Here is an 18298-nt window from a genome sequence, read left to right on the forward strand (position 1 = left end):
TGAAATATTTTAGCATTTTTTTTTTATTTGCTACTTGCTAGAAAGACTCAGAAATTTTTAAAAAAAATATTTACACCCACTGAAACCAGCTTACTGTTTAAACGTATGACAAAAATGTTGTTTATCAGGTTTATAGTAGCGTGAGAATGAAATTCTCTGTGGCTTCAACAACCAAACTACACGCCTTTTTCATACAAAGCGCCTCTTAGCAAATTCTTTTTGCTTCTTTTTTTCTGTTCTCCTTCAATAAAACGGTTAAAGAAAATAGCAGCTTTAATTACAGGAAGAATAACACAAAAACAAAAGAGGCAGAAAATATTATCTGTGTCACCAGTGCTTGTCTGACTGGTAAAACGTCTCTGAGTTGTCAGACAGGATGACAGGAATTAACCTGGCTGCTGAACAGAACTGACACGCCATCACAACATGGTGGATCACGGTTGAAAAAGACGCTGGACCTGAGTGAGAGCGGCAAAGAAACTTTAATGGTGAGTCCACAAACCGACGCTTTGGAACAAAAGACAAGAGGAAACAGATTTTTTTTTATTTGCCTCAAGTTCTGTTGTCTTTAAAAATAAGAAGATCATCTATAAGATGATCTAATAGTGAAGTGGGTGAATTTTAAAATGAAGGAACTGACTGACTCTTTATCTGGAAGACAGCAAACTTCATCTGAGAGGAAAAAACAACCTAAAATGGGGCTGTGCAGTAAACATCCACAGGTTCCTCATTTATTCTGTGAAGACGAGCAGAGAGCTGTGTGTCCTGTCTGTGAGTTTTCTCTCCACCAGAGTCACAAAGTGGTTCCTATGGAACAAGCGGTCGGTGGGCTGAAGAGGCAGCTGAAATCTGACTTAAAGTCTCTGCAGGACAAGAAGGAGAATTACAAACAAATGGAGAAAACATACGATGAAATGACCGGACACATCACAAAGCAGGTGTCGTCTACAGAGAAACAGATCAGAGCAGAGTTCAACAAGCTCCACCAGTTCCTGAAAGAGGAAGAGGAGTCCAGACTGGCAGCTCTGTGGGAGGAAGAGGAGCAAAAGAAGAAGAATATAAAAAAGAAAATAAAGAAGATTGAGGAGCAGATCATCTCTCTGTCAGAAAGCATCTTTGCTGGTAAAGAAGAGCTGCAGAAAGACAACATGTCGTTCCTCAGTGGGTACGAAACCGCACAGAGCAGAGTCAGAGGTCAGAGTTCACTGCCAGATCCACAGCTGGTCTCAGGAGCTCTGATAGATGTGGCCAAACACCTGGGCAACCTGTCCTTCAGAGTCTGGGAGAAAATGAAGGACAAGGTTCACTTCAGTCCCGTCATTCTGGACCCAAACACTGCCAGCCGATGGCTCTCTCTGTCTGATGATCTGACCAGTGTGAGACGCTGCGAAACAAAGGAGAAACTTCCTGACAATCCAGAGAGAAACATTAACTACACCAATGTTTTTGGTTCTGAGGCCTTTGGCTCAGGGAAACACAGCTGGGAAGTGGAAGTTGGAGATCATCCTCGCTGGAATATCGGTTTGGTCAAGGAGTCTGTGGACAGGAAGGGAGAGACAGAAGCTTTGCCCAAATATGGAATCTGGTGTTTAGTGCATGGTGACGGAAAATACACGGATGGCGAAGCAAAAGTCGTCACAATGAAGCAGAGTCTCAGGAAAATTAAAGTCCAGCTGAACTATGACAGAGGGGAAGTGTCCTTCTACGACTCTGAGGACATGAGTCACATCCACACCCACAGAGACACTTTCACTGAGAAACTCCTGCCTTATTTCTGTGTTGGAAAAACAGGAGAAGTGGAATCTACAAGCATCAAAGTCTGTGAAACACAGATTAATTTTTAAGCTTCACAGAAACAGAGTGTAATGTTTGAAAATAAATGTTTTTTGTTCTTTTCTGAGAAGAAAACAACACATTTTAACATCAGTTACAATGTCGAATATCATACCATACACATTCAGACTTCAATGTCTCAATTTTGAATAAAAATTGTGCAAAAAAATCTAAAACCACATATAGTTTACCCAGGGGATCCACTCATTTATGTTTATGTTGTATATGAACATCACTATATGGAGACAGAAACATTGTTTTATTTCCTGCTTTTAATGCTGTTGTACTGAATGAATCTGAAATCACAAACTAATGGAAATAACTTGTAAAAATAGACGTTAATGTGGTCTTGAAAATGTTTGCTAGATTTATAATTTACATTCATAAGACGGCAGCCGACACCTTGCCAACACAAACACTGTCTTGAAGTTTGTAAAATAATCAATAAAGGATTTATTTTGTAGTTTTATATTTTTGATGCTTATTTTTGACATTTAGTTTGTGGCTTCAATATTACAGAACAATTTGCTATTAAATTTTAGACATGCCTTTTCTCTTGCTGTTTTTAGGGCTGTTTTTAATTCCAGTGGCTTTTGATACAATATGAATCGCTATTTCTGATTTTAGATTGGTGTTTTTGGTGTGTTCATTTTTGAATTTTATTATTATTTGTTTCTTGATTTCTTGATCTGTTTTATTATTGTACAGCATTTTTAGTTAATACATTGTTTTTAAATGTAATTTACGAATAAAATTGATTTGGATCGGTCTATCAAGCAATTTGATTTTATAAACTTTTTCTTCAGATTTTACTATTATGGCAAATTTAGTCACTGGTGCAACAACTATTCAGACTTAGAGTTTTTAATCTGTCTATTTTAACTATTTTGAAAGCATATCAGTAAACATACCAGTGTGAGTGCAAGATTAAGAAAAGCAGTTAAAATAATTTATTACTAAGTTAGTGGAGAGGTTATGAGCAGTCAATATCTTACCTGAAATATGGAATTAAACAACACAATAAATACAGATGATTTTTTAAAAAGCTGTTGGGAATCAATGACATTCCAAAATATAAAAAACTAAAAAAGTTGCAAAGGAACTGGCAGTGGACACAACTCAGAAATGCTGAAGAAGTTACAAATATTTCATTCATGTCCTGGATGTGGTCAACAAGGGCCAAAAATAGTTTGTCCTTCACATCTGGACAAACATGTAAGGCGGTAAAGCTTCTCTCTAATGTAGACTGATGAAAGTAAAATTAAACTTTGAGCCATAATTCAGCTGGAAAAGATTTTTGTTGAAGTAGATAAAATATCCAAATACAAATCTAATGAACTTTGACGTAAAACTTTCTGTTGTTTTCTTGAAAACTGAAGATGAAAAGATATTTCAACAAAAGAAAGAAGGAAAGTAACGCAATGTCTTAGAAAAGTCGATAGGAGTCACCTGAAGAGGGCTGTGGATATCAAATGTTTTCACAATCTCATTAATTTGGAAAACAAAATTTGCTACTAAATCAGCAAATGTTTCCAAGTGAAGATGTGGGATGTTGATAGTCTTCATCAGTTTAATACTGAGCACCAATTAAAGACAGTTGTTCCAGCTGTCAATCAACCTCATGAATGCTTTGCTAAATGTGTTAATGACAGAGAAACAACTCACCACTACAGGAAAATCCTTTATTCACCAACATCAATGACCTTGCTAACTAGCCATAGCATTTATAAAAGGCTCTGCTAGCTGCAGAGAAGCAGACAGTAAATGGAGAGTGAGAGTGGGAGATGAGCAGCGCCACATGCAATGTGATTGACAGCGCCAAGTCCTTACTCCTGGTTCTAATTGGTTGTTTTTACTTAGCAATTTCTTCACAGATTATTTGTCTCATACCATATTGTGTCGATATAGTGGCAGTTTCAACAAATATTTAATTTAAATACTGCAGCTTTAAAGCCCATGCTGAACAAATGTAAACTTCAGAAAGGTCGATGTCGTTATGTTTTACAGTTTCTCAAGTATATTATTGAAGTTTCACAGTTTGCTTCTTGACTCAGCATTTAACCTGACGCCTCACAAAGATGAGAACATTCACGATGAAAGTAAAGCGGAACAGGTTTCTTTAAAAGGAAAAGGCTCAAGGAAAAAATGTTGCCTGTCCTGTTTATGGTGAGCTGAAACAAACTCATAAATGTAGAATGTTTGCAAAATTTAGCACAAAATTTAATATTCTAAACCCCTGAATGTCTTTATGTAAAAATTAAGAGAAGAAATGTTAAAAATGTAAAAATTAAATTTATTTGTATTGTTTTGAGCTTTCACAGTACAAGGAAATTTAACAAACAAAGAAGAACAATTACACAACACAACTTGTCTAACTGGTGACACGTCACTGTGAAGTAAAAGGAATGCAACCGTTTCTCTCCACAGACAGACCCGATCCGCCATCAAAGGAACATCATCGCTACACAACCTCGACATTTACAGGATATTACACTGCAGACAAATCGGTGAGTCCTTTCTCCTGAAGACAACAGAAGATGGCTGACTCGGCTGTTTTTCAAAGTTATTTGAACTGCCCCGTTTGTGCTGGAACGCTGAAAGATCCCGTATCTCTGAGCTGCAGCCACAACTTCTGCGCCAGCTGTCTGCAGAGATTCTGGCAAGAATCTAGGAGCAGAAACTGTCCTGTTTGTAGAAGAAGATCCTCAAGAGAGAACCTCTCTGTGAACTACACTCTGAAGGAACTCGCCAACTCTTTTGCCGGAAGACAGGCGCCTGAACCAACCCCGTGGCTCCAACCACCTGAACCATCCCCGTGGCTCCAACCATCTGAACCATCCCCGTGGCTCCAACCAGAACAGAAGCTAATAGTGGTGTGTAGCATTCATCCAGATGATCCAAAATACTTCTGTAAAGATGAGCAGAGAGCTGTGTGTCACATGTGTGAGTTCACGCTCCACCAAAACCACAAAGTGGTTCCGATAGACCAGGCGATCAACGAGCTGAAGGTGTTGCTCAGATCTGATTTAAAGTCTCTGCAGGACAAGAGGAACTGGAACATGCAGGCAGAGAAAGCATACAGCGAAATGGCAGAACACCTAAAAATCCAGGTGTTGACGACTGAGAGTCAGATCAGGGCAGAGTTCAACAAGCTCCACCAGTTCCTAAAACAGGAAGAGGAGTCCAGACTGGCAGCTCTGAGGGAGGAAGAGGAGCTGAAGGGAACGACTATCAATAGATTTCTCGGCAGGATTCAGGAGCAGATCTCTTTGTTGACAGACAGTATTTATGCGATTGAAGAGGATCTCCGTAAAACTGTCTTGCCATTCCTCAGCACCTATAAAGCCACTCAGAGCAAAGCCAGAAGTCACAGGTCACTGCCAGACCCACAGCTGGTTCCAGGAGCTCTGATAGATGTGGCCAAACACCTGGGCAACCTGTCCTTCAAAGTCTGGGAGAAAATGAAAGGGAAGGCCCTCTTCAGTCCCGTCATTCTGGATCCAAACACCGCTCACCCCAGCCTCTATCTGTCCGATGATCTGACTGGTGTTAAATGTGGAGAAACATGGCAGCAGCTTCCTGACAACCCAGAGAGAAACATCAAGTACGCCAACGTTTTCGGTTCCGAGGGCTACGGCTCAGGGAAGCACAGCTGGGAGGTGGAGGTGGGAGATCATCCTGACTGGATTATTGGTTTGGTTAAAGAGTCTTTTGACCGAAAGAGAGAGACATTTGCTTCAGCTAAGTTTGGAGTTTTAGTTCTGGTGCATCGCGGTGGAAAATACTCCAACGGTGCGGGCAAGGCAGTGACAGTCAGGAGGAATCTGCAGAGGATCAGAATCCATCTGGACTACAATGGGGGAGAGGTCTCCTTCTACAGCTGTGACGACAGGAGTCTCCTCTGCAGTCACAAAGACACTTTCACTGAGAAGCTCTTCCCATACTTCTGTATCGGAAAGGCCGGCGAGGTTAAAACATCTCATGTTAAAGTCTGTAAAATGTCTTCCTGAGTTATAAAATCAGAGAATGACAGGTATGCTCCATCAGAAAACAGAAAATATCTGTGAATACTACATGCAAACATACAATACTACAAAAAAAATGTAAAAAATTAATTAAAAACATAAAAATATCAAAATGTTAAAAATAAAACGAGGGAAATGCTGGTAGACTTCTTTTTTTTCCCAATTATCCAAAATCCCAGAGATTTTACTAATGACTATTATATAAGAAATAACTTTCACTTCTTAATATGAAACATTTATTTTGTTTTGTTTATGTATCAATTTTTTGTGGTGGGTTGATGTTCTTCATTTTACTGTCATAATGAGATTTACAAAGTGTTTGTGATGAAATTATTTGCATTCCTTTGTTTAATATTTGTATAGATTATTTTTGCTGAAGAGGAATCAGGGATTCAACTGTTTTATTTTAATGTCAGACCTCCAAGCTTGAAACTTTACTGTTGTTAAATTGGACTAGATTATTGGGATTTGTATGTATCTTCTTTTGTATTTTATCTTATCAAAGGTATTTTTGGTAACTTGGACCAAAACTTTTATTTCAGTTTTGGTCTGGATCTCTGAAGGTGAAAATTGAAGTAACTTTATACTTATATTTGCACCAATTCTACTGTTGAATTTGTTATTTCTTACTGAAAATGTACATAAAGAAAATAACCACAGTCCATCGATATGTGCATCTGGACTTTATAGAAACATTAAACATTGCAGCAACTAAATGGAAGAAATTTGTCTTTATTGTTTGGACCTTTTTATTATTCTATTTTGACAAAATCTTAAATGATCCAGTTCCTAAGTATTTGGGCAACGTTTACGCCCCCTACTGGGGGATTGTAGACGCTACTCTTTGAATCATGGTGAATTGAGTAGCTGAGGTTTTTAACTCAATCAAAGCACAAAATAAGCGGACAAATTGGTTTGGTATTTAGTTTGTAATAATATTATTGTTGACAAGTCAAACAATCGGGGTAAGGTTGAAATCTTAAAAAGGAAAAATTAAATACAAATCAGATAACAATGTCATATAAAATGTGAAATACGAGCAGATTGGTTTAAATGGTGAAATTATTGTGAACAAGAAAAAGCAGTAGAATATATTTTTTTGATTTTTCAATATCAACAGGACAGGTAGATGATGTATTCACCTAAAGTGCTCCGTATTATTAGGAAAACATCTCAAAAACACATAGACATAAATCAAATCAAATCAAATTTTATTTGTACAGCACATTTCAGCAACAAGGCATTCCAAAGTGCTTTACATCATAACAAACACAAAAACGCAAAGAAATCAACAATAAAAGCATTAGATTAAGTTAAATGCCATTGTTAAATTTGTAATTGATTACTTTTCAAATACAACTCTAAACAGGTGGGTTTTTAGTGGAGAGTTAAAGGAAGTCAGTGTTTCACCTGTGTTACAGTTTTCTGAAAATTTATGCCAGACTTGTGGCGCATTGAAGCTGAATGCTGCTTCTCCTCGTTTGGTTCTGATGCAGAGCAGACCAGAACCAAAAGACCTGGTCTGAAAGGTTGATACAACAACAGCAGATCTTTAATGTATTATAATGATAACCCGTTCAGTGATTTATAAACTAACAACAGTCTATTCTTCGAGCTACAGGGAGCCAGTGGTTTATGGTGAGTGAGCTTTCGTGTTTATATATCAAAAGTAAAAATGGAAAGTTTGAAAGAAATTTTAATTAAAAACCCTTATGTTCCACTTTCCACCAGATGGTGGCAATAATGCACCTGAAAACAAAACAAAGTAGAAGAAGAAGTCGTCAACCGGAAATGACATTCTTGAAGCTGGCGAGACAAAAAGAAAACAACTACACGAGTTATTCGCAGGTATGTTTAGTGTTTAAATTAATTGTTACAAAAATAACCAAACTTAATTTTAGCAGCATTTTTTGCAGCTTTTTATACTTGGAATGTTTGTCAGGTCAGAAATTTTCAGACCCAATCGTGCAGGTAGCATCTTATTAAAGCAGCTAGCTAACAGTCACCTGCGCGAGGCATGAGTGTGTTTATAGTTACTTTTAATATTTAGGTGTTTGTTTCTTGAAAATAGCGAGTGATTATATCAGTTTTCCAAAACAAAAAAAATGAAAAGAAATTTTGCACAAAAAGTCTCGACGGAACCTGAAATTCAGAAAGAATTTTTATTATTAAAAACAAAATGTAAACATTTAGCAAGGGAGATAATGTAGTTGTCATTTAGTAATGGTTTTTACCCGGTTAACCTTGCAGAATAAGGAGGGGCTAAATTCAAATGTCATTGGGCGATAATCTATTATTATTTTGGGAACTTTTGCTTTCTACTGTTGTTACGTGCATATTCAGTACGCAGGATTGCTACAAAATCAACGACACATTGCAAGTGATTGTTGCTATGTCCTTGTCCATGGGGAGTGAACAGAAGTCATTGACCCGATGCGATATGCTGGGTTTCTTTAGAAACCTTTTAAACTAGTTTAAATAATAATTCAGAATTGTTGTGTGCCATTAACTTGGAATCTGTGTCTTTGATTGTATTGAAAGGACTTTTATTTTTGGAAGATGCCTTTATATTGGCATAATACAAATAAACTGAATTAAATTATATTTTTACAATTTACATGGAAACAAAAAAATACATTTAGCCTGAATCATTTGGTCAAACAATATATTTAGGAACTGATATTAAGATAAAAATGTTTAGTAGTTTTATAGAATAAATAATCAAATCAAATGATTTTTAAATATAAATAGCTGAAAACAATAACTAATAGATAACTTGATTTATATTTTTAAAAATCTTTGTTTTATTAGAAGCAAAACAATAAATGTGGAAAAAGGCAAAGCCATTAGGAAGAACCCAATATATTAACGGGAACATAAACAACAGCTGCAGATTCTTTGATAGCAGCATAGATAATCTCTTGGTAGAGCCACAGCTCTTGTTATTTAGCTTACAATGATAATTAGAAGTTGCCACACATTTGAACTTTTCCTAAAATCAAATATGCAATCTCACGAAGTGTGATTCAGTATTAGGATGTTGCCGGGTCAGGAAAATGATCAGAGATGGTGACTTGAGTCTGAGATGAACTCAAGTCACACTCAACTTGGATTTTTGCCCTACAGTTACTCAAAAAGCTGGTCTGTGATCTACAAACTGCAGCTGGTTTTACTGTAAAGGCATGTGGAGAGTTTAAACTTATAATTTCTTTTCTTCTTGTATATCTCAACGCTATAAAATAGGAAACTCCAAGCAACTAACTGGATGGTCATGAAATACGATGGACAACTCTGCTGCAAACAAGAACCACATACATTGTCCAACATGGTTGGACCAGAATGGCTGGTCCACTTCAGCTCAAGGACTTCCCATGAACCTTCACACTAACTCTCAGGCTCTCAGTCTGGGTTCCACCTCCGCCCAGAGATCGTTGTTTGGCCATCTGGAGACATCCAGTCAAAGCTGTCTGAACAATCTGAGTAGCTCGGCCTCCAGAAACAACAACCTGTTAAAAGCTGCCAACATGAACAGCATTTTTTCTTCCAACTCAATTTTTACTAGCCCTGCCATCACAACTGCATCTCATGGGATGACCTTTGAGTCGCAAACTCTTTACACACCTGCAGGGTTGGAGACAACAAACCAGGCAAAAATAATCCCTCCACCGGCTCTTTCCCAGCAAAACCAGAGTCCGCTGCCTTGTGGGGTCCAGAATTTACCTCTTCAGACAGTCAACTACAAAATGTTTCAATCTCAGTTGCCTGGTCCTGGGTTATCACACGGTTTTCAAAATCAATCCTTTGGCTTTTCATCATGTGGAACGGATGTTAACATGCCTCAAGCAACATTTGGAGGACAAAATAATGGCAATAGATACGCAAACATCTGTAATTCAGCGACTTCCACAGAGCAGCATCAGTGGGTACCTTCAACTGAAGCTGGTCATGTCAACAAACCGCCGTTGCAGGAGAATGGTTGTCCTCCTTCGGTAAGGATATGATCATTATACTGTTTATCTCTCCAGAAGATGAGAGGTTATTTTTTTAAAAGAAGAAAACTTCATTTTAAAGCATTGAGCACCACTGAGAACTTTTTTTTCTATGTATACTTATTTTTATTTTTCTTGCTTTCAGACTGAAGGCAACAAAAGACGTTCCTCAATTTTAAATCAGCGTGCACAGCTGCTCAAACAGCTGGAAAACCTTGATAAGCTTGTAAGTATGCAAAGGTTAAAAGACAGTTATTGTTATTTTTTTCTGTCCAGGTTTCAACAAATTCAAGTAAAGATGATGGGTAGTTTTAACTTTGTATTGTTTTTCTTATTAAGCTGGAGTCGATGCCTTCAGATGACGAAGAGGAGCCTTCAAACAACGATGTTCAGGTAAGTTATGCTTTGTAACTACCATTTAAGAACAAGTAGCTCTACATTCATCTGTTTACTGCTGGTTTCTTTAAAGGTTATAGATCGGGGTTGGCACTCCTGGTCCTCGAGGGCCGGTGTCCTTCAACTTTTAGATGTATCTCTACTTCAACTACTGTGTCATATAATGAGGTCATTAGCAGGACTCTGGAGAACCTGACTGCACTTAGGAGGTGATTCAGCTGTTGGATTCAGGCGTGTTGGACCAGACATCTAAGAGTTGCAGCACACAGACCCTCAAGGACCAGGAGTGCCCACCCCTGTTCTAGATCAACTATGAAGTCCAGTTATTAATCACAGAATTTTTTTATCTGGTTTTCTTTGTTTTAGTCTCCACCTGCTGTAAATTGTTCCTCACTGTCACTCTGTGATAAACAAAGTTTCTCTGACACGGTGCCAGCATCTCCAGTGTCACCAGCTGGATCTGAGGTTGGTACCGTTTTACTTTCAGGCTTTGTTCATGACCTGTACAAAGGCAGTTTCATAAAGATTATTACAAAAACCTTGTCTCTAAGGACATGTACAGAGAAGATGTCTAGTTAAGTGACAAACTCTGCCTGTGGAACTGGTACTTTTAATCAATATTAAGTAATTATTGACTGAAAACAAACTCCTGTATCTTGCTGAAAAGTTGCTTGTAAGTTTGTTTTGTCTTATTTCAAGTATGCAGAGATATTTGCTTTAGAAATAATTGGTAAGATTTTGTGCTTTTGCAGTGTAATGATTTAAGTTGAAAATGGGTGAATTGGAATGGAATACTCTTCATTATTATCTGTTTCTTAAATTAGCAATTAATTTTGCTCCATATTTTTTTCCTGTTTCAGGAAATGGATCAAAGTTGCAGCGCGTCGGAAGGGGATTCTGATGCTGGGTCTGATTATGTCCCTCAAAGTGAAGTCAGTTTTTCAAATTCCCAGTCTGAGGACGATGCCAACTCTGAGGATTGTCTCAGTCCCAGCCGTGAGGAGGATGACACAGTAAAAAGGGAGGAAAATTCAGAAGATTCTCTGTCTGAGGAAGAAAATACCACTTCTTCAACAAAGACATCTGAAGATAATAATAAGAAGTATGGAAAGGTGGAGATACAAACTTCCAAAGCAAAGAACGGACACTCTACCACCAAGAAAAATTACTGTCTGTTTTGTGGAAGACCGGTGACCAAAATGTCGAAGCATCTTACGAATGTCCACAGCGACAGGATTGAGGTTGCCGTTGTATTTCAGTATCCTGCAAACTCAGTGGAAAGGAAAAAGATATGGCAAAAACTAACAAACGACGGAAACTTCAAACACAACAAAGACGTTTTAAAGACCGGGGAGGGAAAACTTGTCGTACGTGGTAGACTTACAACTTCTCTCAAAGCAACAGACTTTGTTCCCTGCATTTATTGTCATGGACTCTATGCAAAAAGACGCATCCACCTCCATGTGAAAAGGTGCAGGGAAAATGTTAAGACAGAAGACGACTCACAGGAGATACCAAAGCGAGTTGTATCACACTGTGCGCTTTTGACTAAAAATTGTGAAGGCATAAGTGAGGAGTTTAAGAACCTCATTGGCGCAATGGTGTATGACAACGTGTCTGAAACTGTCATGGAAAACCAGATTATTTTACAGTATGGAGAGCAGATGTTTAAGAAATATATCAGTCATCCAAAACAGCATGAATATGCAAGACAAAACCTTCGACATGTTGCAAGACTTCTGCTTGAGGCTCAAAAGTCGACCCCTATGAATAGTTTTGAGGATTTCTTTAAGCCCTCTAATTTTAAACATGTGGTGTCTGCTGTGAAGGTGGTGGGGCAATACGACCCTGAAAAAAAACGGTACAACATACCGTCGCTTGCCCTCAAACTTGGTTACCATCTTCAGAAAATCTGCAACATCGTACAGCACAATGCCAAGAGCCTTGGTGACACCAAAGTAGTAGAGTCATGCAAAATATTCCTCTCCATGTACGACAAAAAATGGTCTAAGTATGTGTCTTCATTGGCGTTATCAAATATTAAAGACATGCAGAAGAAAAGAGCAAACAAAGTGCCGTCTGCTCAAGATGTGAAACGTCTTCATTACCACCTGGAAACGGCTCATCACGCTGCAGAGAAGAAGCTTCGCGAGAACCTTTGTTCAGAAAACTTTGTGGCTCTGGCCAGAGCGGTTCTGGCCCGGACGATTCTTTTCAACAGGAGACTTCCCGGAGAGGTGGCGTCGATTTCACTGGCGGCTTTCGAGTCACGGATACGATCAGATGTCTGTGACGACATGGACGTGTCCGTCTCAAAGCTGGAAAGAAAACTGTGTGGTTTGTTCAGTAGAGTTACCATCAGAGGGAACTGTGGGAGAGTCGTCCCCATCATCCTCAAGCCTTCTTTTGAGTCGTCTATAGAGCTTTTGGTCAGCGTTCGGGAAAAATGTGGGATTCTGAGCAACAACCCGTACGTGTTTCCCCGGCAGCACTCGCTGACTGCTCAGAAAGGGTCGACTTGCATTCAGTTTCATGTCAAAGAGTGTGGAGCAGAAAACCCCTCTGTCCTGGTGGTGATGAAAATCCGCAGGCATTTTGCACCGTTGCTTCAGCTCCTTAATCTGGACGACGAGGAGGTCAAGCAAGTTTTGGGTCCCAATAGTGACATCCAAGTTCTGCGGCAAATCAACGACACAATGTGTGATGACTCTGTCATGGAGTCTGAAGGTAATGTTTCACTTTTTGAGCTAATTTAGTTCATTAAGTTAGCAGGTGAATCCAGTGTTAGAATTAGAGCTGCAGCTAATGATTGTTTTACTCATCAATTATTCTGATGATTAATTGGATTAAAAAACAATTGGCACAGTTTTATACAATTTGTGAAATGCATTAAAAGATGCAAATAAACATAAATAAAATGCAATAACAGTATTCCTTCAGTAAACACTTGAACTTGATTTGTAGCCAAAGCTGTATCTGCTTTTAAAAAATATTTCTAAAATCAACATTTGATCCTTTCTACTTGAAACAATTCTACTATATCAACATATTATAAGGCTGATCTGTTGATTATATTTGGGTTTAACCAATTAATAACTGGACAGCAAAAGGTATTTAAAAGGAAATGTTATTTTTACAAAAAGTGTCAAACTATGTCACTTAAAGTTTTGTATTTAAGCTATTTAAAGTTTTTTTTACTTTTAGGTGCAAAATGTATATAATCTGTGTACAAGTTTAGCTTAATTTTTGCTGTTCTTTTGGCAAATAGTCTTTTTTTTGAGTGTCTATTTGCTATGTAACAATAAATATATTAGTTGACAGTGATTTCAATAATCGATTAGTTCTGATTAATCATTTCAGCCCTAGGTAGAATAAGAAGATATAACTTAATTTCTGCATATTTGAAGGTTTTCCATTGTGAATCCTCATACAAGAACAGTGTTTAAGAGTAATAAAGTCCAATCCATTGCAGCTGCAGCGCCGCAGTTTTCTGATTATGAAGTGCTGGCTTAACTACAACAGATTTAAAAACTATAATCACTTTGTAATGTAATAGAAAAAATATTTTTCTTTAGTCGATCCTGAGCCTCTTTTTAAAAAAAGATATGTGCTGGTTTTAATCTTGTAAATTTAAAAATGATTGACAAACATGCCAAGCGAATTTGGGACATACCACAGAAATTAGATTAAATTCCTTTAAAATATTTTTATATACTTCCAGTTATCTTACTTAGGATGTATTAAACAGGAATATGTACAAGTTTGCTTAGACTAGGAACTACAAAGTCTTTAGATCTTCACCTTGGTTTAAATTTTGATGCTCAGTTGGTTTAACTGTAAAGAGACTATGAAATTTGACTTATTTAAAAAAATGGCATTTGGTTAAATAGAATAAAAACATTCTACAATTTTATTAATTACTCTTATTTAAAAACCTCACCAAATAACTTAATTATGAATAAGTAATTCATTTAGATATGTGCTTGTATATAAAAATAGCTATGAAGTCATTTAAAAAGCTGGTAATATGTTTTTGGGGATTAAAAAGCCTTCAAAGAAATGTCTTATTGTTTTTCTCTCACTGTTTTCAGGACCACTGCAGTTTTACCAGCAGCGCACAGGAGCGACTGGCTGCAATATGCCTGATGCACTAAAAAACACGAAGACTGAAGGTACTTATTTGTAGTAATTACAATGATTTCCTAGAATATTATTTAGCTTTATGAAAAATATTCAAAAATTCAAAACACTTGCAGTAAGAAAAAAACAGAAGTCAAAGTGGAACAAGAAGAAACTCAGAAAATAAAAGCTAAGCTTTTTAAAAATGCAATTAAATCTACTTTTGGTAAGAACCTTGTCTCGTATTTTTCAGTAATACAGTTTTACATTTCTAATACAGTTGTGCCAGTGAAGTTATTATTCTCAAAATAACTAAATAATGCTTTAACAGCTAGGAAAATTTTCAGCCAGGTTTTAAATGTAGATTATGTGTCTGCTGCACAATTGGAAACTCCTGATGGGGCTCCAATAATATCTCTTTTCATATGAATTTAAGGACTCACATCTTAATATATTTTTCTCTTTCACAGGATTGCACAACCAAGCCAAACTTGCATGGAACGAAGCAGAAGTTCAGGCCGTAGAAAAACACTTGATGAGTTTCATCGAGAAGCAGAAAATACCTCAAAAAGACGACTGCGTTCGGTGCCTCGAAGCTGAGCCGCGCGCGCTGATGAATCGTTCATGGAAAGGTGTGAAGCACTACGTGAGAAACCGGATCACAACTCTGCAAAGACATACCGGATCTTCCAAAGAACCATCAAAGAGCAGAACTGCTAAAAAGAAGCATAAGCCACGGCAGAGTTCTGGTAACATCTGTATTATGTTAATAGCTATCTTCTGTTCAGCAACATGAGGTGATTAAAGCCAAATGTTGGTACACTTTCAGTGACATCACAGGCTCCAAATGGAGAACAGGAAGCCAGAAGAAAGCCCAGTGCAGGTCCCAGTTCAGCATCTAGTCACTCAAAGTCCCAGAAAGGAAAAGGTAACTATGGTAACGTTCACACTGCAGGTCTTGATGCTCAATTGTTTTTTGTTGTTGTTGGTTATGCTTTTTTCTGCATAGTCATTCATACTACTACAATAACAGAATATTAGGGCCACACTAAAAAAGATTTAAAAAAAGTAAGAGATTAAAGTCATAATCTCACAAGAATAAAGTGATAGTACACGCCCCAGTTGAACAGATTTCCTTCAAAAGTTTATAAATGTAATTCTCAGCCATTGTTTCCGGATTTACTGTATCTTCTGCTTTTGCATGTCTCATATAAATTACGTACAAGTTGGATAAAACGCAACATAACTGTTCAGACGTTTGGAGGTCTATCTGATTTTGTTTCTCATATGGAAGAAGCACAAATTAGATTTTTCATGGGTGGATGAAAACATCAGAAGTTCACTTTTCTGTGAAAAAGTTTGATATGTCGGTTGCATATGGGCAAAAAAAAAAAGCGGATCGTGACCTTAGCACATGTTGATCATTGGAAGTCTCAGTAGTCTTTTAGTTTTTTATTTTAATTCCCATTTTATTTAACATATAAGTTAATTAAACATTAGAAGATAATTAAAAAAAATCAAGTAAATAATTTGAGTTTTCTTTTTTTTTCTCACCAGGCTCAAACTTGCTTCACAAACCAAAACCTAAATGGGACGAAGCTGAGGTTTGTGCCGTAGAAAAACATCTGATGCGTTTTATTGAAGAGCACAAGCTTCCCCAGAAGGACGACTGTACCCGGTGCCTGGAAGCCGAGCCGCGTGCGCTGAGGAACCGCTCCTGGAGAGGCATAAAAGATTACGTCAGGAACAGGATCACAGCTCTGCAGAGACAGAGCGGATCTTCCAGAACGCCGTCAAAAACCAAGAGACCACCCAAGAAGGGGACATCACAGAGGTCTGGGAACAACTTAACGGGTAATTTCCAACTTTCACCAAAACAAATGTAGCATTCTTAAACAAACTGCTCATTCTTGTAAATACTAAGAACTTTATTTTATTTTATTTTTTTACCAGGGAGATTACAACCTCCAAGCGGAGAGCAACCTGCACCAGAGCATCGGAATGCATTTTCCAGTTGCAGCTTTGGTTCATCAAATCTTTTTCTACCACAAACTTACGCAGAAACAACAAGCTGCAGTATGAATGCTCCTGCTAAGACTGGCAGAACAAAAGGAAAAGGTATTTATACAAAAACCAATTAAATATATACCATCTTACCCAGATAGTCTGTCTGCAGCACCATGGCAAAGAGGATAACCTCCTCTTTTAGCGATTTGATGTTGGCTGTGAACTACAGCAAATCATGTGATTGATGTTAACAAAAAAGTTTAGACAGTAAAATGTTAAGTGCATCATAAATACAGGATTTCATTTCCTGACTTTTAGCTTTCTGCTAAAAGTGTTTCTCTCAACTCATCTCACCATTTTTTGATTAATCAGTGTAATTTCTCTCCTTTTATTCAAATGAGAACAATCAAAGCAATCATACAAGCTAGAAAAAATTCCAACATTTTCCTCAGATCACAAACAAGGTTTTAAAAGACTGATTCTGTAGTCTTCTTAATAGCAGCACAGTTATTTTAGTTAGAGCTTATTTCTTTGTTTTGTTTTATTCAGCCTCCCCAGGTCTGCAAAAGAAATCCAAACATACGTGGAACGAAGCAGAGGTGCAAGCCGTAGAAAAACATCTGATGAACTTCATCACAAAGCAAAAGCTTCCTCAGAAAGACGACTGCGTTCTGTGCCTCGACGCCGAGCCTCACGCTCTAAGGAACCGCTCTTGGAAAGGCGTGAAGGACTACGTTAGGAACAGAATCACTTCTCTGCAGCGACAGAGTGGCTTTTTAGGGACTGCTTCAAAAACCAAAAGATCCAAGCAGGACCAGCGTCTGCAGAGTTCAGGACGGTTCCACCAGTTGTAGGTGTTCTTTGGTGTTCAAAAAGATGTTTTGTAAAGAAATTTGTTCCATTCCCGTCAACTTACATAAGTACTTTTGTTGATGTTTATATCTTGATTATCTAATTCCCATCGATTTGTTTATTAACTTACTCTGTTAGATTGAAAAACTAACTGTTTCTGTTAAGGGTTTCATTAGTCTGTTATGTTGCTGTAAATATTACAAGACTAGAGTTGGAGACCTCCTAGATTAACTTTTAGATTGCTGTATTGTTTAAAAATCCTTCTATGAAAATACGTTTTTTTATTTCCTTTAAAAGGAGATACATTATGCACTTTTGTTCTGTTTGCATAATTTCAGTTTCAAAGAGGAAAGTTTATGCTTTTCATATACAGGTTGTTGTGCATCACAGTAGCTTGTTTTTTGTTTGAATTCTACTTACAAACCCAGATTTAATAATATCGTAAACGTTTCTAGACAAAAAAAAATCACATTTACTCCACAATTGAACTGAATGGTATTGTTTTCAACCCTGTAGCCCAGGTAAAAGTTTTGAAGAGGGAATGGACTTTTGTGCAATTGCATTTTTTATAATAAAAAACAATTGCTTATTTGGTGTTTTTTTTTTTTTTTTTTTTTATCATAGTAATGCATGTATCAAAAACTTTCCCATCCTTTTTCCATCATGCTCAGCCCACAGAAGTTTATTTTTATGTAGGGTTTATTTGTATGGTATTAAACAACCATGTAAGAAATTTTGGTTTGTAACTGATAAACCATTTCTGTGTTGATTTAGTTGTATAATTAGGAAAAATACCACATTAAAAGCCCCAGTTGTGAACCGTTATCAGTTACTTTTAGATAAAAATCTATCCATTTATCATTTTGTGGGATTTAAAGATTGCACAAAGAGAATCTTTGAATCATATAAGGTAATTTTTGTTTGTTTGTCTTCTTACTCAAGGTCATCCTGTAGTGACCCATATGTGAGGTAAATATAAGGAATTTATACCTTTTAAGAAAAGCTAAATGTAGCATTGAATAATTTATTTTTCCTCTTCAAAATTAGTGTGTCAAGAGGTGTAAACATGGTTTCTTC

At 37.3% G+C, this 18298-nt stretch overlaps 3 protein-coding genes across 3 annotated transcripts; all 3 read left to right on the plus strand.

Moving 5' to 3' along the window:
• The first annotated feature begins 183 nt into the window (after positions 1–183).
• Positions 184–2603, plus strand: LOC122828217 (nuclear factor 7, ovary-like). Its single transcript, XM_044111570.1, has one exon. The coding sequence runs from the start codon at positions 627–629 to the stop codon at positions 1842–1844; it is 1218 nt and encodes a 405-aa protein (XP_043967505.1). The 5' UTR covers positions 184–626; the 3' UTR covers positions 1845–2603.
• A 1578-nt stretch (positions 2604–4181) lies between these two features.
• On the plus strand, positions 4182–6568 carry LOC122828218 (nuclear factor 7, brain-like). The gene has a single exon (XM_044111572.1). It carries the CDS (start codon positions 4371–4373, stop codon positions 5841–5843), a length of 1473 nt encoding a protein of 490 aa, XP_043967507.1. The 5' UTR covers positions 4182–4370; the 3' UTR covers positions 5844–6568.
• A 1040-nt stretch (positions 6569–7608) lies between these two features.
• Positions 7609–17810, plus strand: LOC122828219. The gene is made up of 12 exons (XM_044111573.1): positions 7609–7706; positions 9102–9847; positions 9993–10073; positions 10187–10240; positions 10610–10708; positions 11104–12970; positions 14335–14415; positions 14833–15111; positions 15192–15290; positions 15920–16216; positions 16316–16480; positions 16919–17810. The coding sequence occupies exons 2-12, from the start codon at positions 9140–9142 to the stop codon at positions 17221–17223; spliced, it is 4035 nt and encodes a 1344-aa protein (XP_043967508.1). The 5' UTR covers positions 7609–7706; positions 9102–9139; the 3' UTR covers positions 17224–17810.
• The last annotated feature ends 488 nt before the right edge of the window (positions 17811–18298 follow it).

This window comes from Gambusia affinis, linkage group LG03 (assembly GCF_019740435.1).
Source record: "Gambusia affinis linkage group LG03, SWU_Gaff_1.0, whole genome shotgun sequence".
Classification (NCBI taxonomy): Eukaryota; Metazoa; Chordata; class Actinopteri; order Cyprinodontiformes; family Poeciliidae; genus Gambusia; species Gambusia affinis.